Raw genomic sequence first — 26,699 nt, 5'->3', positions numbered from 1 at the left:
GAGTTTTGCCAGAGTTCAGCAAAGTCAGTAGGTCTTCACTGGAGGAGGAAGGTATGATGTGCATGTATGTGGGATATTCCTACATTTTTCATTTTTTTAAAGTGATATGATTGCAGAGCATGTTTTGGTTTATGGTAAATGTTGGATTTTTTTTTTAATTCATAGCACCACGTTTGCATCTTTTTGCTATTTCCTCATTGTCAGTCTGCTGCCACAGTGCTTTCTGACTTGTAATGTGGTTTTTTTGCTCCATTAGAGGAGCACAGTATTTGGGTTTTCAGCTGGAACATTATGTTCTGTTCTCTCTGCAACCACTAGAAAATACTTCTCTTTCTTATCTGTAATCAAGACATAATGAAAATTAGTTCTGGAAGAAACCAAATTAATGAAATCTGAGGAGGAGATTGCATCATTGTGGTTCAGACTTGATGTTTGTGAAAATGAGAGCTCTGCTTGATGCTTTTCACAGCTTGGTCAGTGTGGAGAAGACAACTGTTAATGGCACATGCTTTTCAGTGCTGGAGGCTGCCTGGGATGCACGGGCTCCTCACTGTTCTGGGGGTGCCTTGGAGCTGCTCATCAAGCTTAAGAGTGTGTTTGAAAGACTTGTGCCATTTTCACATTGTACAGGCTTCCATTAATTATTGAAAAACTCATTTTTTATTGATTTCAAAATACAGAAATCATGTTGTTGCATGACAGTGATGAAAAGATGAATCTGTGTGAAAGTTATCTAAATAATCCTTGGAAGTTCTTTGGAATGTGGAGTTGCATCCAGCCTTTTCACTAGCAGTCATCTGCTGAGATTTTTTTAAAATGAGATGTGAATTGCAGCTAAGTTTACTCATTAATTGTTTACATGGTTTTGCTGGTTGTTGAGTCTGCAGTGGGGAATTAAAACCTAAATTTGATAGTATTAATAGATGTGGGTTATTTTGTTGTTGATTTGGGCTTTTTCCCCCAAAACATGTACCTCCCTCTGGAGAAGTATTTTTCTGTCTGAGTGTCCTGATCAATAAGGTCAGGAGGGATTGATTTCAGTGTTCACAGCACGGATCATACATGGCCATTTGCAGGAAGGGATGGGAATTCTCCTGTTAACCTGGGAGTCAGAAATCCACAGGCACATCTTACATGTCAGTGGGCACTGAAAGAGCCCTGATGGTGTCAGTCGTGGGCTGAGAGGAGGAGACTGACACTGTTAATTGAATTTCCCTGGAGAGCATAAAAATATAACCTAATGTGGGGGGAGGAAGGGGGAGTGGGAACCACACAAGCTGTCAGTGTGTGTGAGCTGATAACATTGATTTACCCTTGCTAATGGCCTGGCTTGAATAAAGAATTGCCCTGAGGGAGGACAGGGTTCACTACAATAGATCCTTGCCACTTACTAGAAATTCTTCTTACTCACAAGAAGTCCTGCAAAACTATTACAAAATATAATTGATCCAAAACCCCTCTTTTCATTCATGCTGTGAAACATTGGACTTTTCTTTTGTTAATAGTTTCCACTGCCAGAAAAATTTATGTATTCAGGCTCACCAGGAAAAAAAGGATTGGTTTTACAGATCATGAAATGAATTGCTGAGCTGGTGTTTGTAACAGTAAATAAGAAAAATATATACCATTAAATTTCTCAACAGAAGGAAGGGCTATTCAGCTCATTAGAAATTCCATGACTGTGCTAAAACAGCCTGAAAGGGTGGGGTGTAATATTTATGCAAACTTGAATCACAAAAAAAGCCACACACAAAAGATTTGCAGCCCTGTCTCAATGGGATTTGTCTCCAGGTACAATCAGATCACACTAACAGTTTCTGGTTGGACTTAGCCTGATGTGTTCCACTGTACTGAATAAGGCTTTCTCTCACTTCTGAACCTCTTCCATGGTGTGAGAACATTCTAGGCTGCTGCATGCCTGCATGCTTATTGTGATCACACTTGCTCTTGTTTCTGCCTTCTTGCTCTGCTGGACACAGCACATTCTGCACCTGGGGCCAAGTGATCCCACTAATACAGCAAGAAGTGCTTGTTTAATGCAATTTGAAAGGTTTATATATCCTCTAGATACTCAGATTTGAGAAATCTCTCTCAGGCAAAGATGCATCTTAAGCACTGTGTATTTTGGAGTCCTGGCTGTTTATTGCAGCACTTTACCTGCTCCTCATTCACTGCTACTGGATCCCTGTGCACCACAGCATGTTTGAATGCTAACACATGAAAGAGATGTGCTGTGCTTTGCTTCAAGTGGTTGTTAGATCTCCATCACTTCCTGATGTGCCCACATTGGTTTAGTTGGATGAAGCTCTACAAAATGTAGGAGCTTTGTGTCCAGTGCTGGAAAAGGATTTGTGAAGAATAAGCAAATTGAAGTGCAGGTTTTGAGGATCTGACTTGGAGTGTGGCCATTAGCTTCATGAAACATGTGGCTCACGTGCCTTTAAATTAAATATGCATAAGAGGTACTCTAAAGCCATAAACCACCATATGCTTCCAGTTTTCAATAGGTTTGTGCCCCTCCAGCCACGTGTTGGTAGGAGGCAAGGAGCACAAATCCTGATGTTGTGTATGCCTGGAGTGCTGTTCCCCAGGTGTGTCCAGCCAGTGGTGCTGCTCTGGGTGTGCTCTGGGTTATTGGAAGGCAGTCCTTGGGTTTGTGTGTCTCACCCAGTCTGGCAGAAATCCTGGAAGGAAGCTGTATTCACTTTCACCTCTGCTTTGTTTAAAAGGACATTAGGAAAACAAACACACACAGAGCCACAACAGCAGAATGCATGCAAATATTTCCAGAAAGCCCCAGCCTGAGGTTGGCAGATGTCATATGGGACTCTTCAAGCTCTTAGTAAGATCTGATAACCCTCAGTTTAACATCTCCAATGAATGGGTCTTTGATGCTAAAAGAAAAACTCTTCCAGAAGGCAGAGCTGATGTTTGAAGTGGCAGGGCTAGAGCACTTGTCCTGCCATGATTCTTTTGATTTTATGCATGTTCATTCCTTGAAGGACTAATTTTACCCATCCATCACTGAGGGTAGCTGTGTTTCAGATGCACAAGGAATACCACAGTGAGTGCTGGAGCCTGCCTTCAGCAGTCCCACAGAAATGTCCTGTGATGGGAACTCTTAGGAGCCAGGGTACTGAGAGCTGTGTGACCTGTTAGTGGGACTGCAGCTACACTTCTAACTTGCTTCTGCTTAAATCATTTATTTCCCTATTATGTGAAGAGGTGATATTCCCTGATTTAAAACTTTCCTGATTGAAAAGATCAACTGATTAAAAATGTCTGCTGCATACACATGAGACCCTGACCTGACAGAAGTACATACATTTCTAAGGCTGTGACCCTGACCTGGGTCAGAGGTTGCTGCCTCTCAGATGGTCATCCTTACACTTGCCAACAGAACATCCCTTCCCTAAAGCTCTTCCTAATATTTGTTCATAGAGGGTTGGGTGTGTCTTCAGGTTTTAAAAGTCCTGCTTTTAAATGTTAGAAGTGTCCTGTGTGGTTTTGGATAGGTCTGTGCTGGGCAGGGTTGGCAGACACTTATTCTGCTGCCATTGAAGGGTGGTGACAGCAGCTGAGGGCAGTGGCCTTTTCACCTGGCTCAGCTGCAGCTAAAACACTGCAGTTAAATCACTGCAGCTACATTTGTACAATGCTTACATGTGACATTTAGGCAAGCCCTTAATGTGTCTGTTCTCCATCTGACTGGGAATATGGCACACAGATTCAGTAGAATTCTGAGGGAACCTCATGATTTTTGGAATTCAAGGGCTACAGTTAATCTGCTTAACTGGAATTGTTTTTATATGGTGCTTCTTGCTGATTACTGGTTTGAAAAAGATCTCCACCACAAGAGGAGTGATAAGGTTCCTTTAAGTGAGTGGTTTGAGTGCAGCTCTCCCAGCTCTGCTTTGGGAGAGGGCTGCAGAGCAGGGTGCAGGTTTGATCCATGCCCAGCACAAACAGGACAGCTGAGGCTCTCCCATATACTCACAAGGCACAAAATCCTACAAAGAAGATTTCACTGCTTCTGCTCGTAAAACTTACTGTGATTTTGGATGGGTTTGAGGATAGCTGTGTCCCTCATCTCCTTCAGGCTCTCTATGTGCTATAAAATCTCAGCAAATAATAGTGAGTGCAAAATAAATTGTTAAAGTGTGGAATTAACATGGAACCACAAAATAAAACAGGAGGCTTTTGATAAACTGGGCCACAGTGCTTATAGTTATTGCCAGCTCTCTTCATGCAAATCTAGAAGCAGCTGCCTGAGTAGACTAAGTTTCAGCATGATTATTTACATTGATAATTCAGAATAATATTCTTACTGGAAACAGATTTCAGGGGGAAAATAGACTTCCTTAGAGAAGGGTATCATTTTGTAACTGAAAAATGTGTGAATATGAGCTAGTAATTGACTGCAGTGGTTTAATCCATTTTCTAAAAAAAGGAACTCAATGCTCATGATCTCTAAGACATGCTCTCTCAGTGACCATTAATGGTTTGTTTTGTGTCAGGCAATGTTTTTGGGTTTGGGATTTTTAGAGAGATTTTTCAGCCTCCTGTTTGAGCAGTGGTGATGTCAGTTATTTACATTTCAGTAAAATGTTTGTCGTAGCTTTCAAATACATGGGGGCTGTAGACAGACAGTGTTTATCGCATTGTAAAGACTGTCAGAAATGGCTGGCTCTAACAACACACTCAGGCCCTGTATTTATGTTTTATTCTCTAAACTCTTGGGCCCCTTGGGGATGGTGACCATAGCCAGGGTGAAGAGGGACAATCCCCCCAATAATACAAACTCTTCATCATCAGAAACAGAAACAATAAAATTAAAAACTGTTGAAGAACTAATGTATGGAGCAAAAGCACTGTTAAATGGAACATGGGATAAGGTTCTTCAAATATCTCTACAGAGATTTAAAATTGCCCTCTGTGTGTGTATATGTGTGAGTATGTGTATATAAACATATATATGACATATATATACAGACAAAATCGATTTGAGAAGCAAATACTCTGTTATAAAGACTCAGTGTTGTTGCTTAAAGTCTATTGAAGAATACTGTAAGAATTGTGATTCCCAAACTCTTGCACATTGAATTTTGGTGCTGCAGATATTTGTACCCAAGGAACTGTGTGTTCCTAGTGTAGCAGAGAGGTGTGGCCTTCAAATTGCCATCCTATCTGTCACCATCTTACATAAGTCACAAAAAAGCATTATGTATGAAAAAGAGTGAAAATTGCAGTCATAGTGAATTTACCTTAACCATGAAGCAGTGGCTTGACCCACAGTGTATTTTTGCATCTTGCCTATCTCCATGCACGTGCACAGAGGGACAGTTCCTGTATGTAATTTAACTTACATCATTCTCTAGAGCCTCACAGTGAATTCATTTCTTAGCTGACTGAGGATTTCAGAAGTTGACCTTTGGGCATTATTGTAGCCCTGAGCAGCGTGCCTGGCAGGTTTGTGAGCAGGGGTGTTCCTGGCAGGTTTGTGAGCAGTGTGCCTGGCAGGTTTGTGAGCAGGGGTGTTCCTGGCAGGTTTGTGAGCAGGGCTGCTCCTGGCAGGTTTGTGAGCAGGGCTGTGCCCGGCAGGTTTGTGAGCAGGGGTGTTCCTGGCAGGTTTGTGAGCAGGGCTGTGCCCGGCAGGTTTGTGAGCAGGGGTGTTCCTGGCAGGTTTGTGAGCAGGGCTGTGCCCGGCAGGTTTGTGAGCAGGGGTGTTCCTGGCAGGTTTGTGAGCAGGGCTGTGCCCGGCAGGTTTGTGAGCAGGGGTGTTCCTGGCAGGTTTGTGAGCAGTGTGCCTGGCAGGTTTGTGAGCAGGGGTGTTCCTGGCAGGTTTGTGAGCAGTGTGCCTGGCAGGTTTGTGAGCAGGGGTGTTCCTGGCAGGTTTGTGAGCAGGGCTGTGCCCGGCAGGTTTGTGAGCAGGGGTGTTCCTGGCAGGTTTGTGAGCAGGGCTGTGCCCGGCAGGGTGGCTCTGAGCCAGCCCGTTCCTGTCGCCGTGCCCTCGGCATCTGCCGCTCTCCACTAGGGGACACCCCCGGCAGAAGCCTTTGAATCCTTACAAATCATAGATCTATTGAGAAGTAGAATTTCTCTCTGACACCAGATTCAGACACCACAGTGCTTGGAAATCACACAGCTCTTTCTCCTGCTAAGCTGCTTACAGCAGCTGTCTCGTGTTGTGGGTGCCCAGGGGAATTACCTGGATAATCGCTGCATATCCTGACAAAACCCAAACCTGCACTCATACTGAGTTCATTCTGCAGGAAAAGGGGAAGCACACCTATGCACAGCTCTCATTTCAAAAGGAAGCAGCTGTGTGCCCACAGTCCAAGGGCACCCTGGGGAGCCAGGGCTGTTGGTGCTGTCCTGGCGTGGCAGGGTCGGTGAGCACGTCTGGCTGTCCGTCTGTCTGTCTGTCTGTCTGTCTGCAGCACTGCCAGGGCAAGGGCTGAGCTGTGCCACAGCTGGGGGCACGCCCAGAGCTGGGCTGGGATCAGCTGCAGGGTCCCGAGGCTGCTCCTCTCCCCATCCCCTGGGAGCCCTGGGGCTGTCAGGGCAGCCTCTGCCTTTCTCTCCCCTGGCTTTTGGCCGCGTGGAGATTTTCTTGCACAGTGCGCTGGTTCACACCAAAAAGCCTTCTTTTCTATCAGGCAGGGGGCAGTTCCTAGCCAAAGTTTTAAAAAACAAATAAACACCCACATGCCACCTTAACTATGCTTTCATCCTTACAGGTTTTATTCTCTGGGAAAGTAATTGATACTCTTATTTGTTACAATGAGCAGTTAAAACTTTAAGGTTCATTTTAGCTAAACTTATGATGTCTTTCTATGCAAATAGTGGATTCATATTTTAATCCATCCATTAATTTTTCAACTCAGGATACTCCTGCAGTAGCCAGTTCCAGAGCTACAGTGATGTCACATGAAGGGAAGTAATTAATCAAATGTAAAGTTGAATTATAACTGTTTAAAAACAATTTAAAGTTCAAAATCCAAACATTAGGAAGGGTATTGAATTACAAAACACAAAAATAAGTTTTAAAACATAATTTTTTTTAAAGTGAAAACCAAATAAGTTTAAACTAAGAAGTTTTACCAGCTAAAAGTAGAGGCCCTTGGAACTTTGTATATTGCCGCTGAAAATATAATAATTTTGCAAATACAGAAAGTAACATAGGGAATTCTGTATTTATGCTTCCTTTGTTGCAAGTGTTAAGTACAGAACCTCAATCAGAACATGAACTCCAGAAATGATAAAGCAGATAGAATTGTTGGAAAAGATGAGATGTAAGTAACCCTCCTGAAAATTAATTCACTTCTTTAAAGCCTGTAACAGTGAGAATTAGAGAATTTTAATGTCTAGGTGATCATCACTGAGTGCCAGTGATGCACAGCACCACTCAAACACAGCTTGAAGAAGGTTCAGCAGTGTTCAAAACTATCAGCATTGTCCTGCAAGCACCAGTTTATCTGCAGATGGTCCAAGCTGCTGCTGGAGTAGAAAAATCCTCTTCTGTATCAGCTGCAGCAGCAGATTTGATAGTCCCAGCACAGAGGCAGTGGGCAAACACAGCAGGAGCTCTGGACAGCATTTCCCACCCCAACAGCCTTTTCCTGTCACTGCCTGGAAGAAGTCAACAGGTCAGGTGTGTGTCATGTGCTGCAGGTTGGGCAAGGCAGCTTTATCTCATCAATAATTCCTTTGCCCAGAGTTTCTGTAATCTGTGGATTAACCTTTTACCCAAGATGAACATATAAATAGGAACTTGTTACTAGGGGTCACTCACAGAATATTTTTTAACTTGTTTGCTGGAAATGGTATTATAAGGCAAGTTGAGTTCACAGATAAGCTCTGCAGTGTTCTTATTGCAAGATTATTGGGAGGTTAATTTCTGTGCCCAGTGGGTGTAGTTGAGAACTGCTGCAGGATGTAATTAAATGCTGTCAGCTTCCAGTGTTGTGCTAATCGTGGCTTTTTGCTGTCAGATCAGGCTTCTACGCCAGTTTAGAGTAATACATCATATCAGACTGGGTATAATGGATATTTATACATTCCAGGGTATGCAAAGTTCCTCCACTACAAGACAAGAGAAATGTTTTAATGTTGTTAAAGCCCAGGCACTGATTTCTCAGTGAGGAGAGCTGCCTGCCAGGCACATTTCTGCCAATAGCAGAGGCCAATTTAGAAATCACAATAAAGTAATGATTAGTATGGTTTCTAAAGAAAAGTTTTTTGTTTCTTTTAGTGTGATGGTATAAATATACACATATTTTCTTTGAAGTATTTTTAGGTTCAACAGTGATTTGAGACCATCACTTCTGACCTGAGAACATATCTCCCTTCATGGTCTGTTCTGATGTTGCAGCACCTCAAAAACCCACCCTGTTCCTGTGCCCCACAGTCCTTTGTGGCTGCCCTGGAGATGGGCTCATGGTCTGACAGGTTGGTCACAAGAGAGCACCCAAGGCAATCAGGGGAAAGCTCTGTTCAGGGTTTAAGTGCTCTTGACTTCGTGACAGGTCTTTAAACAGCCACTGCTCCCTCTCCATGTGTCCTCTCCCACATAATTTTAGTATGTTCACTGTGGCTGGGTTGCTCTGGCTTGCACAGTCTGGGTTCAGAGTAATAAACTGCTTTCTAGTGGCTGCCAGCTCTCAGCAGTGATCTGTCAGATTCAGTGTTCAGAGAGACCTGACTTGCCTGCTCACTGGCCAATTCATTGTCCAATAAATTTTGAGAGAGGACAGGACAAGATTATGTAATTTTGCTTTCTATTTACCTGTTTGGGAACTTTTATTTTTGTGATTAATCAGAAAAAGTCAAATTAGCCTCAGCTAATGGAACCATCTGTGGAGATCCAGGAGCTCTCTTATTATTGTTCCTCTTATTAAAGCTCTGTTGTTGCTTTCCTCCTCTAATTGATGCACTTACTAGAGGCTCTGTTATTTATAAATAGACCAGACATTTATTTTTAATAAGCACAAGTGCTGCAATGCTCAGTGCTGTCTCTCAGGGTATCCAGGAGAGTAATTCTGACTTTCCCAAGCAATGTTGTGTGTTCTCTGTAATGCTGCTTGGCATGGCTGAAAGCAGATGAAAAGAGAGCATGGAATTCCCTGGTTTACCTTTACCTGTCTTTCCTTTATGGCTTTCAGAATTAGGATTGTGAGGGTCCTGTCCTCATCAACAGAAATACAACAGGGTGCCTCTCTGGGACTTCACTGCCAAACTGAAAAGCCACTGCAAAACTTGGAAGGAGATTGTGTAAATAAGGCTCATCCTGTTCAATTAGATCATTCAGTGAGTCAGTAAAGAGTCCTGTTGAATTTGGTTTGACCTGACAATGTGGGCAGATGTTAGCAAGCAGAAAAATGAATTAAGTATATGATGGCATAGACAGAAATTAAGTTTATGTGCACAGGATACTTAGTGTTTTCAGGACAGGCTTAAGAATCCATTTTTTAGTCTTGCTATTGTCCCTAGGGCTGAACAAATTTTGGGTTGCTTGTCAGTGGTAGACTTTCAGAGAGGATAGTCCAAAATGCCTCTTCTTCTTTTATTTTTGGTACAGTTAAAAAGTAAGGTACGCCTCATTTTTTATATTGCATTTGGATGCTGTATCAAGGGCTTGCTTTTTCACCCTTTTGGTTCTTAGATATTTGTCTTGCTGTGTGCTAAATGCAGGCTGTGAAGTTGCAGCTGGCACAGCTGAGCTGTGGAGGTGACAAGCCAGTGTCACCCAGATGGCTCAGCAGCCTGAGGCACCTCTGCATGGCTGTGAGGTGCCAGGGATGCTCTCTCCTGCCTGAGGACACACAGACACAGCAGCTGCCTTTCCCAAAGGCCCCAAAATCACCTTTCAGGCTCAGAATGTGCACCTGGCTGAGCAGGACAAGGTGGGATGGGCTGTTTGTCAAGGCCTCCCTGCTGGGGCTTTAACACATAAGCAGTGCAGGAGGAAGGAATGGATTCAAATACAAGAGATACTCATTGATGGGAATGATGCCTCCCTCCAATTCAAACAACACTCAGCCAGTTCTGGCTCATGTTTTACTCCTAAACTAGTTGTTCATTGATATTCAGTGGTTGAAATTTTATTGTGGGTGAATTCACTTTTGTTTGAAAACCCGTTTGAGGTTTACACCTGGAGTGGGGGATTATTGTAACACTAATTTCACTACAGAGAAGTGTTGCAGGGAGCAAAATTGTTTATTTTAATAGAGAAGACTCCTTTGGTGTACTCTCCAGGGATTTGCACTGTATAAAGTCTGGAGAACCATTCAAAGAGTGTAGGTTTTTACAGTCAGAAGTGTGTCCGTGGGTGTGTATGTGCATGTAGATATACTTGTGAATTTATTTAAAGGGAGAGGAAAGGTGATAAAAAAGGAGAAGCCCAGCACAACATTCAGTTGTCTGGTTTGTTTTTCTAAGCAAGCTTTGAACTGCATTTCTTAGCCCCTGGCATTTTAGATAGAATCTTCAGACACTAGATAAAAGGAAAGAAAAAAATTCTTAAGATGGATTTTACTATATTTTACTAATTAGTTATTATTTCTTCTGTGAATGAACAGTTTAAAATAGAGTTGCACAAGTGTGTTCTTTCAGAAATAGAAGTCAGCATGTTTCAAAGTATTTGGTTCCATTCAGAAATAATTTCTTCTGAAATACTTTAGTTCCTCAAGTTTGTTCAAACAGGCTCTCCAGATCAGCTTCTGATTTGGACATTCTGCAGGACCAACAGAAAACCTTCTTTGGGTTAATGAAGGAAAAATAATTTTTCTAAATTTCCTTTTTAGTCTTCATGAAAATATTTATTTTGGAGGTTTGCCTTTGAGGGAGGGTCTGCGCCAGAGTATTTCAGTATTTCAGTATTTCAAAATATTTCAGATAGTCAAAATGGGCTAAAGTCACATAGAGCAGAGATAGCAAAGCTGGCATTAAATCATTTCAGCTGTTGAAGCTCAGCATTATTTCTGATTCTGCTCTACTTATTAACTAATAATAATACTTTAACAGGAGAAATGTATGGAAGGGAGTACTTTGGTCCAGGACGTTGGATTTCACCCAATAACTCTTGCACCAAATTAATAAATTATGATTTAACTGGGATCATATTTTTCTAGAAGATAATCAGGTTTGATTTAAAAACTTTAAATGATTGAGAGTCGACTATATATGCTAAGTATATTATGCTCATCATTAATTACTCCTGGCATTAAAAACCCCCATTTTATTCTCACCTGGATTCATTCAGTTTCAGCTTCCAAATATTGGTTGTTCCTGTGTATTATCAGACATCTTCCCATTCAGGTCCTTCACAATGTTATCCCAGCATTTTTTTACTTTTCCCAGCATAAACTAAGTGGCACTTGTGTTGTGCTTCTGGCGAGACAGATTTCCTGACCTGTGCTGCTCTGCAAGTGCTGTGATTTGCCAGTGCCCTGTGCAGGGCAGGCTTTGCTCTCCCTTCTCTCCTGGAATATTGAACACACAACCCAAAAGCTGTTGCAAAGCAGCGCTGGCTTTATGTCCCTCTGTGTTACTTGGTGTTACCCACTGCCTTGTATAAATGGAGCAGCATTTTCCCCCAGTTTGGTTTCATTTCTGAAGCACACAGTTCACATGGTGTGACTGCTTTAATGAGTGCAACAAAAGCCAGCCAAGTACCAGCACAGGCCAGTTGGCCTTTTCTTGTGTTTCTTTGTCGGATAGGATGGGGCATCTGTGTAAATCACTCTTTTTGAGCTGTGTGTATTTTTCTGTACCAAATGTCAGATAATGAGATGAAAACTTTATATTGAACTTTCTATTTAGTCTGCTCATTTTCGAATTTGCCAAACATACTTGTGTCCTCGGGTAAGTGGTGCTTCCGAGGGTGCCCCAGATGCCAAACCCTGATAAAATCTAGCCTATCTTGTTAATGAACACACAAACAGTTGTTCCCCATCTGCTGCCTCTGTCTGAAAGGTTAGGAAGCCCTTCCTTCTTGATCACAAAGGACATAATTATTGTCTGTAGAGGAGTCAAGTACAAAGACAGTCCATCCAGTCTGACCGCTACTACACTGCAGGCCACCAAAGATTAACAGCTGCTTCTCCTTTGATTAGGTTAGGTAATAACAGTTACTTTAGTTAATAATTGGATGGATTCCCAGGCCATGTAATTCAGGTTTAGGCTGTCATTTTTTGCTGGCATGTAGCTGAGCTGTATTATTGGAACAGAGCCTGTAATCCTATTAGTCAGTTGTCACTCAAGCCATAGGAGAGAAGGCAAATTCAGATCCATTAAGGTGTTGTAACAGGTAGGTAAATAAGTCAGCCATGCTTGCCCACTGTGCAGGGAGCTGTCTTGATTGTTTGTCCTTTTTTAAGGATTAATTTTACATTTTTAAGTGTGTTTAATTCATAATTAATCCACAAAATGGTTACATGGTTTGTCTAATTTATCACGGTTTCTGTTTACTGTGCCACATGCATTAGTGTACACACACTTCCCACTAAGTTACTTGATTCATGCAGTGTTCTGCCCAAATTAGTGGCTGTGGGCTTCAAATGACAAGTTTATAATGGTCCAGAGATTAAATACATGCTTCCTGTCACATCAGCTGGATTGGCTTTCCTCCTGTGCAAACATGACCACTGCAGTTCCCAACGATGGACTTGGGAGGGATAAGGAAAACAGGCTCTTTTCATGGCTTGGGTTTGAGTGCTGTGTCTGCTGCTCTCAGGAGCTGCATCTCTGTTTTTATTTTCCTAATGCTTAAGACACATCTAGGTAGCCTCCCCAAGGTTTTTGTGCCTCCTCATCTTTGTTAAAAAATGCAGAGATGAGAGTAATAATAATTTTTGCCTACTTGTTCATTTGTCTCTGCTCTCCTGTGTCACCAGGTAACCTCAGAGCACAGAAATCCTATTGTGTTTAAAAATCAAATTGTTTATAAATGTTATTTGAATAGTTGTTAGAATTTCTGAAAATACATGTAGCAAATCAAATTTTTACACACTTTAGAAACAATTTATAAAAACATGTTTGTATATTTTCTCTTGTTCAAGGAACATGAATCCCATAGTATCGATTGCAGAATAACCCTCCAATCTAAATGTGCAGCTACTCAAACAACAGTGAAATTATGAAAGAGGTTTCATAAACAGGAGAGCTAAATCATTTGGGAGGCCAAGTTAGAAGTTTGAAGGCTCCTTTCCAGCAGCAAAACCATGCAATGTTGGTTTATGCTCTTTTCAAATAGGGATTTAAAATTTATTCCCTGTAGGATCTATCAGTTTTCATACTCAAATGATGCTCAATCTGCTCAGCAGTTTTACAGACCTCTGTGAGCACAGGTAACAAATACAGCACTCATGGATCTAACCCAGTTTTGCTGCTGGTTGTATCTTCCTTTTACTGAAACTTCTCCCTCTCTTCCATGTACATCATTAGGAATTTATTTCCATTCATAAGCATCAAAATGCTAATGAATTTTTATGAGTAATCTAGAAAGAGGAGGGATAGGACATGTAGCTAAATCATATAAAATCAGAAGAAATTACAAACTCCCTTTCTGCTTGGTAGAAAACTGTAGTAGTAACAGATGTTTTTCAAAGGCAAATTAGTATTTTGACAAGTAGATTTTTTATTTTAATAAAGTATTAGACAAAAGTGAACCAGGCACTCTGAAAAAAGTCTGTCTGTAAAAGTGATGCTCCAGGTTGAAATGGAAGGAGAACACATAGGAAATGAAACAGCTTCAAAAGATTTATATATTTTTTGAATAGAGATGTGAAAACCTCCCCTCAGAATAGGGAGACGTTTTTGCTTCTTTCAGAGTGGCTCTAGTGACTGATCTGGGACAGGGGGAAGTTCCTTTCTGGACACTTCATTACTGGGTACTTCTGGAGAAAAGAGGAGTTCTGGGAAAAAAAAATCACAGGTAAGAGAAGTTCACATGAAAAAATAGAAAAAGTTTAGCATTAAAGAGAACATGGAGTTGAGAAACAAGCCAGTTAGGAAAAGGAAGCAGGGTACAAGTTCAAGAATGGAGCAGTTGCTGAGGGACAAACAAAATGAATGCAATAAATTGGATGTAACTCAGAGTAATGGGATGAAATAGAGAAAGGGCATATTTGGTCTGAATGACAGGAAAGACTTCTTGCCTCAAGAGCTAATAGGTTGTGGCATAATATCCCATGAGAAATAGGGAAAGTGAGAAGTGGCAAGTGCTGGGCACATTTGGAGCTGGAGGAGCAGTGACAGATAAATGAGCAGTGTCAGAGCCCTTGCTGCTGTGCTGCACAGCCCCCTGTGAGCTCCCTGTGTGCTCTGCCCTGCCCTGCCAGGCTCTGCCCATCCCAGGGAAAGGCACTGTGCACACAGCAGCATCTCTGACACCCGGGGGGGGGCAGCTGAAGGGAGCAGGGAAAGGCCCTGGGCTGTGTCTGGGGGTGTGAGCCCTGGGGGAGCAGGGCAGGAGGAGGTCTGGGAGCTGTGGCTGTGAGCCAGGGTGCTCACATGAAGTCAATAAGGATGATTTATGGCAGGACTGGTCCTTTGCTGTTTGGGTCTTTTCTTTATGGCTCTACCAGGAGTTGGTGGAAAGTGTTATTGGGAGCCAAGGGAGCTTAAGGAGGCAGGGGCTTGGGATTTTTTTGGATGGGAGGAAAAGGAAACAGAGGAAGAATAAATGAGTGAAACTCAAAAATAACTCTGCAGTTAAGGCACACTTATTGGGCTCACTGGGCTAAAATTAACTGCTAGAAGTTATACTTATCAGCTAGCCAGTAGGAAATCACTGGTTCATTTTCTTAACTGCTTGGTGAGTTGGCACACAGATTTCCACTCATTGGAGGCCAGGTATTCCTTGGAAGATAAATCTTTTGGTTGTTTAAAAATCTAAATGCAGTTCATATTAATTGTGGAAAATGCTTCCCTTTTGAATATCTGCCTTCTGTGAATAGCTTTTCTGTAGCTTGTAAATTAAATACAATGTAGCTGTTTGCTTGACAGAAATTTAATGGAGAGAAAGTTACATGATTTAAACAAAAGGTAAGATATGTACTTCTGTGTGCAGTGTCTGATCTCACAGGGGAAAATGTTGCCCATCTAAATCATATTACAGCTGCTTAATTATTTTTGTAGTTGTTCAAATAAATATTTTATTGTCAGAGTTATTAGGGTTTTTTAACAGACTGTTATGCAGTCTGTTACAGTAGAATACATTCTTTATAGACTAGTAATAATCATGTTCATAGAGGATTTCCCATTTTTTCCCTATATGTGAAGTGCTTGCAACACTGGGGGAAAAAAAAAAATCTTTCTTATTAACTAGTATATCATCATCTGACAAAATCAGAATGATCAAATACAAACTGCCAAAAAACTACAAAATTAGCAGCTTAGAAGTAGAGAATAAGAAGATTTTACTTGCTTTATTGTAAACAGAGGACACTAAACCAATTTTGTAAGTTCTAAAATACTGGATCTGCTGCAGCAAAACCCCAGTCATTTGCAAACTGTGACAATAATGATAGGATGGGAATTAAGTGTAAAATTCTGGTATGTGCAAGTTCCAAGTGGATACCTCAGAAAAGGGATCTGCCTGAGCTGTTTTGTGCATATTCATAAACCAAGCCTGGAGGTTGTCTTCTGTTGGAAAAGTTTGTAAAAAGGAGGAATTACCCATCTGGAGATTGTCTGTATTTTTAAAATCTTACAAAGCAGCATAGCTCTAAAGGTAATAGCAACAGATAAAGGTGAACTTTATTAAAGTCCCTCTAATTCTGTGTCCTTACAGAAAATATGGTATTCAAGTGTATTACCTGTGTAGTGCTGGGTATGTATATGTGATAATTGAGAACATAACACCTGAGAGTTTCAATTCCTGCTCTACGTGGGCAGTGAAATGCTCTTTTTCAAAGGTGTCCAACATGATAAATGAATGTATTAAGGACTTTCTACTTTGACAGAATCCACAAGTGTCAGATGTACCCTTTATGTAAGCATTTCTTTAATTTCTGTTGGTTCTCTTCTGTGTTTGTGTTTCTCCAGAATGCAGCAGATAAAATTGCATTCCGGGCTGCAGGAGGACTGACTGCTCTGGAAAATATTCTTCAGATGGTGACTTCTCCCACCAACCTGAATTCAGCTGCCAGGGTTCCCTTTAAGTGAGTTTGATGGGTCTTTCACCTGCACTTAGAGTCACTGGAATATTCATTTCATATCTGCTGCTTCACTGCTTCTTCTTCTCCTAGTCCTGGGTGGGACTTTAGAGCAAAAAACTGTGCTGTTCTCTATGTCATAGAAGGGGAAAGCCATTTCCACTCAGCCTCTGGTTTCCTAACTTGGTGGTTTTAGTTTGAGCTGTGATATATTTGAGCAGCAGCTAATTGTGTAAAAAGAGAAAAGACAAAACTATGTTTTAACAGAGGAGGAGATCCATATCTTTTGAAGTTAGTCTGCAGAGATCTCTAGTGGGAAGCAGGGGAATTTTTTAAAGGGTTGTAATTCACAGGAATCTGCTTTCAAAATTAAATAGTTGCAAGATACTGCTAGCTGAAAGGGCGCCTACAAACAGGTAAATCAAAATTCTTGTGGATTAGAGAAATTCCTCTTTACAGAACAGAAGAATGGAAGGCTTTAAATGCCTAATCCCTAAAAAAGAAGGTGGTGACTATGCAGAATTCCTGCAAAGCCTGGTACCTCAAAAGCATGCTCTTTTCCCTAATCTCTAACTGTAGGTTTTATACAGTCAAGAGCACATAGTTGCTTTCAGAGCACAGCTGGGCATGGTTTTAGTGCAAACCCAGGATATCCTGGTGTGTACCATTGTCATAGTTTGTTTGTAGATATTTTGTAATATTGGTGTAATTGTAATTTAGGCACTGCTGTAATTTAGTGTGAGAGTTTGGATGAAAACTGGCTGATAATGCATTATGGGACATACATAAGTGTGAAGTGCTAGGAAAGGCCACTAAGGAAAAAACATTTTTAGATATCTTGACTTTGCACTTCTAAGAGAGTAAATAAAATCCCTGCCTTTGCAGTCATGCCAAATGCAGTTGTTGCAGGTCCAGCCAGCTCCTCTGGTGTGCAATCCTGAGCTGGGCCCGTGGGGAGCAGCTCATGGACAGCCCTGGGGCTTCTTCATCTGCAGAGTCTCTAATTTTGAGTGATCTCATCAGTGTGGGATAAACTTCACTAGGGACAGGATTGCACTGTATGCCCACATAAAGCCTAGTTTAAACTGAGCTTTAAATTCTTAGAATGTGCACAATCCATACATCTTTGATTTTTGTTCTTTCCTTTTAAGAATAGTCTTGTTTTGGTAACCTTTGTTGAGAAGGTTTGAGAACATTGTGTTTACGTTGCTGAAAACATTGTGTTTGAGGTTTGTGAGGCATTTTGAGGATGTACTTTTGTGCTGATAAATAAAGCCCCATGTCAGCCACATTTGTGTAACAGAAATCACATCCCAGCAGTCCATCAGAGGTTCTCCTTTCTCTGATAGTCACTGTCTATCTCACAGCCCTTTCAGACCAGTGATCACTCAGATTCCTGAGCCTGTTCATGACTGAATTATAAAAAGAGTTTTTGCATCTTTGAAAAATTCTCTAAACATTGTTTTATTAAGACAGATTTTCCACTAGCTGTATTTCCAAAGGAAGTACGGGGGCAGAAAAGAGATTAATATAAACTGTTCTGACAGCATTGTGTGTTAAAAACATCTTCTGAAGAGCTTTGCTCCACTCCTGAAATACAGCATTTCATTCAACTTCACAGCAAATTGCAGTTTCCAGTTTGTAGGCACCTGAAAGTATGGAAGTTGGGAAGTTATCCATCAGCTTGCACGTCATTTGACACAGGATCCTGCTCTCTAAAGCAAACTGCTCTTGCAGGCTTGGTCTGTGAGAGTCTGGCTTAGGGAGTCTGGAGTCAGCTGGAAGTGGCCCAAGGATCTTGGTCTTGCTGCATGGGATGCAGAGGCTCCTCTCTTGGTATTTCTGTGGCATTTTTGGTGGGGAAGAATGTTCTGTGCAATCTGCACCTCAACTGTTGAAAGCAACAATAGTTCCAGAGGGTGAGACTTGCTATGAGCAGTTTGAACCAGGCACAAACCATAGTCACAGGTATTGCTGGGGTCTCACTGAAAGGATTGAAGAAATTTTTCACATACAGAGTGTTCAAGGAAGGTTCAAAACCAAGGGCAATCACCGAATATGTTTAATTCTTTAAATGAGGAAGAAAATCCAGATCACATTTCTCATTTAATGTTGAAACAAATTTGAAGTTACTTTTCTTTCTTTTGTGCAAATGTCATTTACATCCTGATTTCTTGAACTTTGAATCTAGTGAAGGAGCAGTTTTCTCTGGCAATTTTCTCTGTTTAAAGACAAAGCAAAGCCCTGTGGAGAGAAGTTGAATGAAGATCTTTTATGAATTGCCCTCCAGTCTTCCCTCAGCCAAATATGCTTTGCCAAAGGACACTGCTGTACTTCAGATTGTTTGTGGGTTCTTGCAATGTTTAACCATTTGTACTCATCTTAAATTGAGAATTTGTCTGTTGCTTTGTGATGAGGATAAGCTATTTACAAGTAGGTGAGGAGATTACATGGGCTATTATCTACATCTCTCTTTCCCCAAAATCCTGGCTGTATGGTGCAGCTCAGAACTTTAATCCCATGTCTACAAGATAAAGCTTTATTATCAGAAGATTTAACAATATGCCTGTTGTTTTGTACCACTGTCCAGCTCAGTAGTCAGAGCAGCAGGATGGGAAATGCTGTGAGGAGGACATGACATTTATGAGACACATGATACATTTGGTGTTGGGGCAATTTTCCTCCCCTTCAAATAAATCACTGGAAAAGGGAAAGAGAAAACAGTGGGTTATAGTAAGTTTTGTTTTTGGTGTTAACATAAAGATTAATGTCCAGCCATATTATTTCTCAAAGCAGCATTTTGTAGTGTTCCAGGATTTGTCCACTTCTGCACAAAACAAGACACAGTTAGCAGAACTGGTAAAGATTTTGGAGCCCTATGATATTCTTCTTGTACAGAAACCAAATGGGAGCTGCACAGCAAAACAATTTAATGCCTTCAGATGAGGAGCAGGAGATGAGTCTCCTCCCCTGGGTTGCCTTGCAATGTGCAGCTCATTTACCATGACATGTTGGTAACAAACCTGCTAACAAATGAGGCTTGTAGGGTTTGTTTAATTAACTTTTGGGAAGTGCTTTGACTTCCTTGAGTGACAAGTATTTTAAAAGAGAAATTGGCAGTAATTGTGTAAGGAACAATGTTGGACCTTTACAAGTTAAGATGGGATTGAAGACAAGTTTAATATGTCTTCTATTTTCATACACTTTCTTGCATCATATATTTAAAGCAAATATTATCAGGGTAAAAAAGCTCAAACCATAATTACATACATAAAAAGAAGAAATTAGTGTCCCCATAATATTTTGGATAGCATTGATACGAATGACATTTTTCACTAAGAACTATTTTAAGCTAAGAGCTGGTTTTATATCTTGTTCTGTGTAATTTTTACTTGTGTTTAGGAACATACACTTTTTAAGCTGTGGTGTTGCTGTTCATGAAGTTTTATTGTTGTTTCAGTCCATATTTTTACCTTGATGGTTCCTTACCCATTCCACTCTACAGCCATTCTGTGCACCATTTTTCAGTAATATTTCACTTCCCAATTCATTGCAACTCAGCAGGTAACTTCCAATAAAGATCCCCTTCCCCATCAAACTGCTGCATAACATTCAAACTGGTTAAAAATGAGCAGTTTTCTACTGAATTAACACATCCTAAATTTGATAGTGTTTAGTGTTGTATTATTGCACTGCCAAACTGAGCTTTTAGGATTATTCATTGATAATCAAAATATGTTCATTTGTAACATCAGAAGTTGTAAGAATAGGGAAGAACTTTACACTTTAAACAGGTAAATTGTTGTATGTTGATGATGCCCTGGGTTTTGTAAAGCATAAGTTGAGTTCTTGCCTCTGTATCCTGATGCACTATCATGGATTAGTTTTCCATGGTTGCATGTTGTTAATGCCTCAGTATTTTTAATATAAGTTTGTCAACTTGTTTATATCAGGCAAATTGAGGAAATGAAGATGAGCTCACATTAAAAAATAATCACCTGCAGATATATAAACTGTTGAGATCTAGTTTTATTAAAATGAATCCTCCTCTCCTCCTCCTTCACATTCATGTAAAATAAACAGAACATACAGATATGTATTTTTTTCTAGTTTAAAGACAGATTTCTTTTTTGGCTCCAAGCTTGTGTACCATAAGGAGGTTTTTATAATTGGATTTACTCTGGAGGAAAGCTTTGCATCCGAGGGCAGCCTGGCCGTGGGCTGGAGTGAACGTGCAGGGGCCAGAGCTGAAAGCTGATTTGTGGCTGTGATACAAAGTTTAGAGCAACAGCCGGAATCAATAACCACCTGCTTTGCAGAGCCTCCTGCTCCAGCCCTTCAGCTGCCTCTGGCATCTCTGGACATAACACCTTTGCAATTCAGAGCAGTTATTTTCCTCCAAAAGGGAAGGAGAGGGTGGGAAGTGCCTTGGGTTTTCCATGCCAGCCAGTTGAAGGTGTGGGTGAATAAAGTTGTGCCTCTGCCGTTCGCAGCCCCTCACTTGTCTCGGCGGCCTTGTGCAGAAATGGTGACAGTTGACAGCTGTTGTTCTCTTAATAAGATTAAAGTAAAGAAATTAGTTGTGCTGTCTCTAATCTGCCATTTAACACTGCCAACCACCTGGGGACACTTCTGTGTGACACTCGTGGTGCTGGATTGCAGTCGGGCCGTGGAGCCGCAGCAGAGCTGAGCGCGCCGTGATCAGAATGTGTTCAGACGAGCTGCTGGTAGCAAGCCTATGGTATCAGTTAAGGGAACCCTCTTTATTGCTGTGAAAAATTCATTTGACATCCATTTGCTTCCAGCACCTTTTCAAAGGCATTACCAGAGTCTCTGGAAGCAGCAGTTCTCTTTGTGACGTGAGGGTCACTTGGGAAATACAAAAGCGTGATGCATTCGTACAGTGGAACTTGGTCTTTAGATGAAGTGAGAAGTTTTTGTGTTTTCAAGTGTAAAATAAATTATCCTCTTAGGAATTAGGAATCCCATATATCAAAAAGCATTTATTGCAGTGAATTAACTAAATCACCTCAGAACTCTGAAATGCTGTCAGAATTAACCTACAAGTTCATATTTGACACTTTGGGTGAATTATAATGTTTATATTTAAATAGAATTGATCTTTATTTTAGAATAGCTGATAAAATGACAGAAGCTGATTTAAAGCATCTTCTCAACAGAAAATAGATACTACCAATATAGTTTCTTCTCTCTCCCCCTCTAAACATACCTACACAAGGGAATAATCTTCATGAAGGATAGAAGGAGGTGCCTAATGAAAATATTTTTCAGCATTACTGAGAGAAGGGGAACTAAATCCCCTTATATGTCAGGAGAGGAAGAGAGAATAGTGTTGCAGACAGATTTGTGAAAATGCATATGAAGCATCCTGTTTCAATTATCTCTAGGTGTTATCCTTGTATGGTAAAAATTAGGTGAAATAGATGAAAATTAACCTGCCTTTGGTCAATAAGTCATTATTTAATATTGTTTTCATGTCATGTAAGCTGCAGATTGAAATTGATTTAAATAGGCAGTAAAATTAATTGCCAGTACAGTTAGATTAATATAACTAGTAATATGATGATTGTCAGAAAAGGAGGGAAAGTATAAATGTTCATTCACTTATTTTCTAAATTCTCCAGCTGAAGAGAACACAATCCAGCCATACAAATTAAAGAAATTTACTCCACTTTTTCTGGCCTCTGAGCATTTCCAGCTTTCCTTTGCTTGAAAAGTACTATGGATGTGAGAGGCTTCCAGTTCAGCTCTGGGGAGCCAGGCTGAGGGACCAGATGCCACAGCAATGAGCCCAGCATCAGCAAAGCCGCAGTCCTTATTGTGTAAATAATTTTGCTGTTCCAAAAAGTATTTTAGGAGAAAGATAAAGGCTAAAACTCAGCTCCAGAAGTATTCTGAATTAGTCTGCAGCTTGTTCTGTTAAATACCAGCTTTGATGGTTTCAGTGCAGTAACTTGGTGTTTGTTGCAGCCCCACTTTTGTATGACCTTTCAGCAGTGCTCATAATTTATTTTCTTCTTTGAAGCTTATTTGAACTTAGTCACATTTTTTCATATGTTGAGAAAAACTCAACAAAGTGAAAGCTCTTTTTATTTTGGTTTACTTTAGAGAAACAGTTTGAGTGTCTAGCCATCTGTATTTATATTGGGTGTATTCATGATGCATTTGTGTTGTGTGTGTGTTTGTGAAGTAACAGGGATGGCTTTTGTGATATGCAGAGCTCAAGAAACAAACTTTTTGTTTATTCTGAAATAGGGTTCTCTTTGGTAAGATCAATCTTCTCTGTGAGAATATTCTCTAGGACTGGTCCCAGCTTCCCTGCAGGGCCTGTTTTGAGGAGAACACTTTATTGGAGCAGATGGAAATCACTGCCTGTGGTGCAGAGAGCAGTTGTGTATGTGCTTGTTTTGTGTTGTTCCCCTTGCAAAGCTGTGCCCTCTCCCCCAGCCACAGGTGGGGCTCCCCAGTCTGCTGGAGCTGCACAGCAGCATTGCAGGCTCTGAGGGGACAGTGGAGCTGCACAGCAGCACTGCAGGCTCTGAGGGGACAGTGGAGCTGCACAGCAGCACTGCAGGCTCTGAGGGGACAGTGGAGCTGCACAGCAGCACTGCAGGCTCTGAGGGGACAGTGGAGCTGCACAGCAGCACTGCAGGCTCTGAGGGGACAGTGGAGCTGCACAGCAGCACTGCAGGCTCTGAGGGGACAGTGGAGCTGCACAGCAGCACTGCAGGCTCTGAGGAGAGAGGGACAATGGAGCTGCACATCAGCACTGCAGGCTCTGAGGGGACAGTGGAGCTGCACAGCAGCACTGCAGGCTCTGAGGGGACAATGGAGCTGCACAGCAGCACTGCAGGCTCTGAGGGGACAGTGGAGCTGCACAGCAGCACTGCAGGCTCTGAGGAGAGGGGTCAATGTGGCCCCAGAGCACCTGGGCCAGCCCCTGCTGGCTTTGCCAGCTTCCTGGGCATCCCTGTCCCTTGTGCTGAGCACAGGCCCTGCTGAGCTGGGAGCTGCTGTCAGGTACTTCCCACAGGGCTTGAGGTCAGTGTGCTCTATAGCTGTAAGCCACACACAGAAATGTTACCTATCCAGGTGTGAAATTGGCTGATATTCTGTGTCAGTTCTGGTCAGAGTTTTGGTTACAGGAGATTCCAGTACCCATAGAGTGTGTGGCTTCTGATAAGTATGGCTTTACTGTTTTAAAGTTATTGAATTTATTTCATTTAAGTTATTATTTAAACAAAATAAATGTGAATTCCTGCAAGCTTATCTTTTGATGCTGCCATTTATTTGATTTTAATTTACTGAAGTAAGTAAAATTCTAATTTTTTTTCCCTTCTGACTTTTTAGGTCACTGTGCAGTACAGTAAATGTTTACAGCCTCACCTGCAGCAACTGCATAGAAAACTGCACCTATGTTCTCTTTAGTAATAAGATCACTTTTCTGATGGACCTGTTGATACACCAGTTTACGGTAGGTAAAATAACTTCTTTAATTTGTAAAATTTTGCATGCTTCACAAACATCTTAAAGTATTTAGAGTATAAGAACACCAGGAGGTAAAGAATAAAGGCTTGAAAGATTAAAATTCATTTGTTGTGTGTATTTTGGTGGCTGTATCTACTGTACTCTGTAGAAATTGATGTATTTGCTTCTACTAATGACTTCTGCAAAAGCATATGTGCCAGGAACCCCGTGAGTGGATATTCTATCTTTTTCTGAGGTTGTTTTCTTTAATTCACCCTATAGGAATATTTAGAGTATAGACCACAATGAGTTGTGGCTGTGTGTTTGATTCTTACTTGTTTCAGTGTCACGAATCTAAGTCAGGTCAATGCATTGCCAGAGTCTGATTTGCTGAAGTGCCTAAATAGGACTCTTTAGCAATGAAAGTTTTAATTTTCCAATGTTTCATTTCATTTGAAATGTCATTAAATATTTTATTTGAAAACTCATTTTTAATTCATAGTGACCTGCTCATCATAAGATATTTAGTCCTGGTTTTTTACTTATAAATTGTGTGTATGTATTTTCATGAGCCAAGCAGTTTGTTAATTGAAAAGTTATGTACATACTTTGAATAATTTAAGCCACGCTGTTAGAATCAACAAGCCACAGGGCTGTTGATGAACACTTTGAAAGGATGGTCCGAGGTCTGTGGCACAAAGCAAACAGAGTGCGGGCTGTGCACTCTGCCGTGGGGTGTCAGGTGTCAGTGGAAAAGGCGGGGCAGTGGGGAACAGTCGGGAATAACCCCCCGGACAGATTTCCGGGGCCCAGACAGCCCTCTGGAGATTAAGTTTAAAAAAAAAAATTAAAATAACAAATTTGAAGTTATAAAATTAGGAGAGATAAGTGAGAATCAAGAGTTCAAGTTGACAATCAAGAATAAGGCTTGGGAGTCCTGTGACAATTTACCTCCCCTGCCTCAGCCTGTAGAGGAAGCTGTAAGACCAACTGCTCCTCCTAAAGTCACCTATTTTTCTCCTTTTACACAGAGTAAAGCAAGGAAAATATCAATAGTGAGAGTAATAAAAATGAGAGCAGAAAACACCACCCACTTTTACTGAGGGAACCACGTCAGGAATTGTTAAGTTTGTTAATGCTCCCCTTTAACACAGGGGATGTAAAGAAAAAATTTTAAAAGTTGAATGATGGGCAAGAGAAAAGATTACAAAAAGAGATCTTGAGAAGTTAGATGAGAAAGGATTAAGAGAAAAAAGGGGAGTGCAAAAATTGTTAAAAGAAGCACAAAAAGTTTTGTTAGAAAAAATAAAGAAACCAAGTTAATTAATTAAGGAAGTTAATTTGGTACCAGTTAAAGTTATTTAGAATGAGTACCTGAACATAGAGCAAAGAAATGTAACCATACCAGACCCGAGACAACTTGAAAGAAAAAGTGCCTTTCTATTTGTGTTGTCCTGTTGTGAATAAAGGTGAGTAAAACAGTTTTATTGAAAGGGTGCTCTTGGGGGGCAGGCTGGGGAATCACCCCTGGCTGGGGACTCCTCCAGCACCTCCCTGTGCCAGGGCTGCTGTGCTGCCAGAGCCTGCCTGCCCTCACAGGGAGCACTGCACAGAGACCTGCACCTCCTGCAGGAGCACAGAGGGCATTTCTCAGGCCACCTAGAGCTCGGAGATACTGCAGGAGGAAAATTTACTGCACTTAGAGCTCTTTTCAGTCTGTTGCCAAATACTACCCTTGAATTGCAGCAAAACTGTAATTAAAGCTTAATGTTTCCCATGATCCACAGTGGACTTTTCTTTCCTATACAGAAAGTCTCTTATGTTCTCTTCATGCAGAATTGGCCCTTAAACTGGGATATCTTCATAGTTCCATGAAGTGCATATTTGAGTACAAAACCCAAAAACAGTGCTGCTTTTCTAACCCTGGTTTTTCTCTCTTGAAAATATAATAAATCAGATCAAGTTTGAATTTTCTTTTTTTTTTACAAAAAAGAAATGCACAAACTGAGAGCAGCTCTGAATACCAAAATACTAAAATATACCCCCAGAGACTTTTAACTGCCTCCACTTTTCCTGGTTGGATGAGCCATGTGATGCAGCCTTTGCCTATGTCATGTGTATTTCCAATTAGTGTTGGAAAATAAAACCCAAAGTAATACCAGGAGTAATAAATGAGAATATATATTTGCAAGGTTTTCACAAATTATTAAACAAGTACACCAATATTTGCTGAACACAGAAACAGTACTGTTTTGAGAAACATTTCAATATAATCTTGAATACATCCAGTATGAACCTTATTTCCAGCCAGTTTCATGTGGATTTAGTTTTGGTTTGGGTTTTTTTTGTGTGTGTGTGTGATCCATCCTGTCCAGGTTAATAGTTTGAAGTATCCTGTTCAGACCTTTCTTTGCCTCCTGCCTTAAGGCACTGGTAGGAAACCTTCTGTAGCCTGACTTACCCTGTTACCTTCCTCAGCCTCCTTAGCTCTGGTAATGCCTAAATCAGTGTCTGTTGAGGACAGCAGGGCTGTTTCCTGATTTCCATGATTAATGGATCAAACCTCCCCACCTACATTCCTACAGCTCTTGTGCTGGAGTTGGAGCTTTGTTTATTCACTGCTGTTTCTGCTCTTCTTTGTCTACTCTAGCCAGAAGATAGTTGTACAATAATTGTAGCTTTTCTAGTTGTGTGTTTTGGAAGGTTTCATACCAACACAACCAAGTAATTAATGGAACTATAGGCATGTAAGGATTATTTCATACTTTGGGGGTTTTATTTCCAGTCAAGTGACAGCAGTCATGTACTTTCCAAAAGATATCTGAGAAGCCATACACCTAAACTATACCTGTCAGTGGGATACCATGGCAGGTCCCTGTGATTATTTTTTAATGCAATCTTTAAAGGAATAGTATCTGAAAATTCTAAGACATCATTAGTGAATGTGCAATGAATGTTAGGTGAGGTAGCCATCAAACAAATGTAGGGATCAAAACCCAGTTGCTGGTTACTTTTTTCTTCTCCAAAATACAGTGCTTAAATTTGGACCAT

At 41.0% G+C, this 26,699-nt stretch overlaps 1 protein-coding gene across 1 annotated transcript in view; it reads left to right on the top strand.

Moving 5' to 3' along the window:
* SCAPER (S-phase cyclin A associated protein in the ER) overlaps positions 1-26,699 on the top strand; it is a 132,878-nt gene that overhangs the window by 66,051 nt on the left and 40,128 nt on the right. Inside the window, exons 23-24 of the mRNA XM_054272915.1 lie at positions 16,051-16,166; positions 23,532-23,655. Coding sequence (XP_054128890.1) covers positions 16,051-16,166; positions 23,532-23,655 — 240 coding nt within the window. The remainder of the gene's footprint in view (positions 1-16,050; positions 16,167-23,531; positions 23,656-26,699) is intronic.

The sequence above is a fragment of the Melozone crissalis genome, unplaced genomic scaffold (assembly GCF_028551555.1).
Source record: "Melozone crissalis strain CALT ecotype California unplaced genomic scaffold, PUWL_Pcris_2 ptg000014l_1, whole genome shotgun sequence".
Taxonomy (NCBI): domain Eukaryota; kingdom Metazoa; phylum Chordata; class Aves; order Passeriformes; family Passerellidae; genus Melozone; species Melozone crissalis.
Note: the sequence above shows the minus strand (reverse complement) of the source record. Positions and strands in the feature narration are given on the sequence as shown.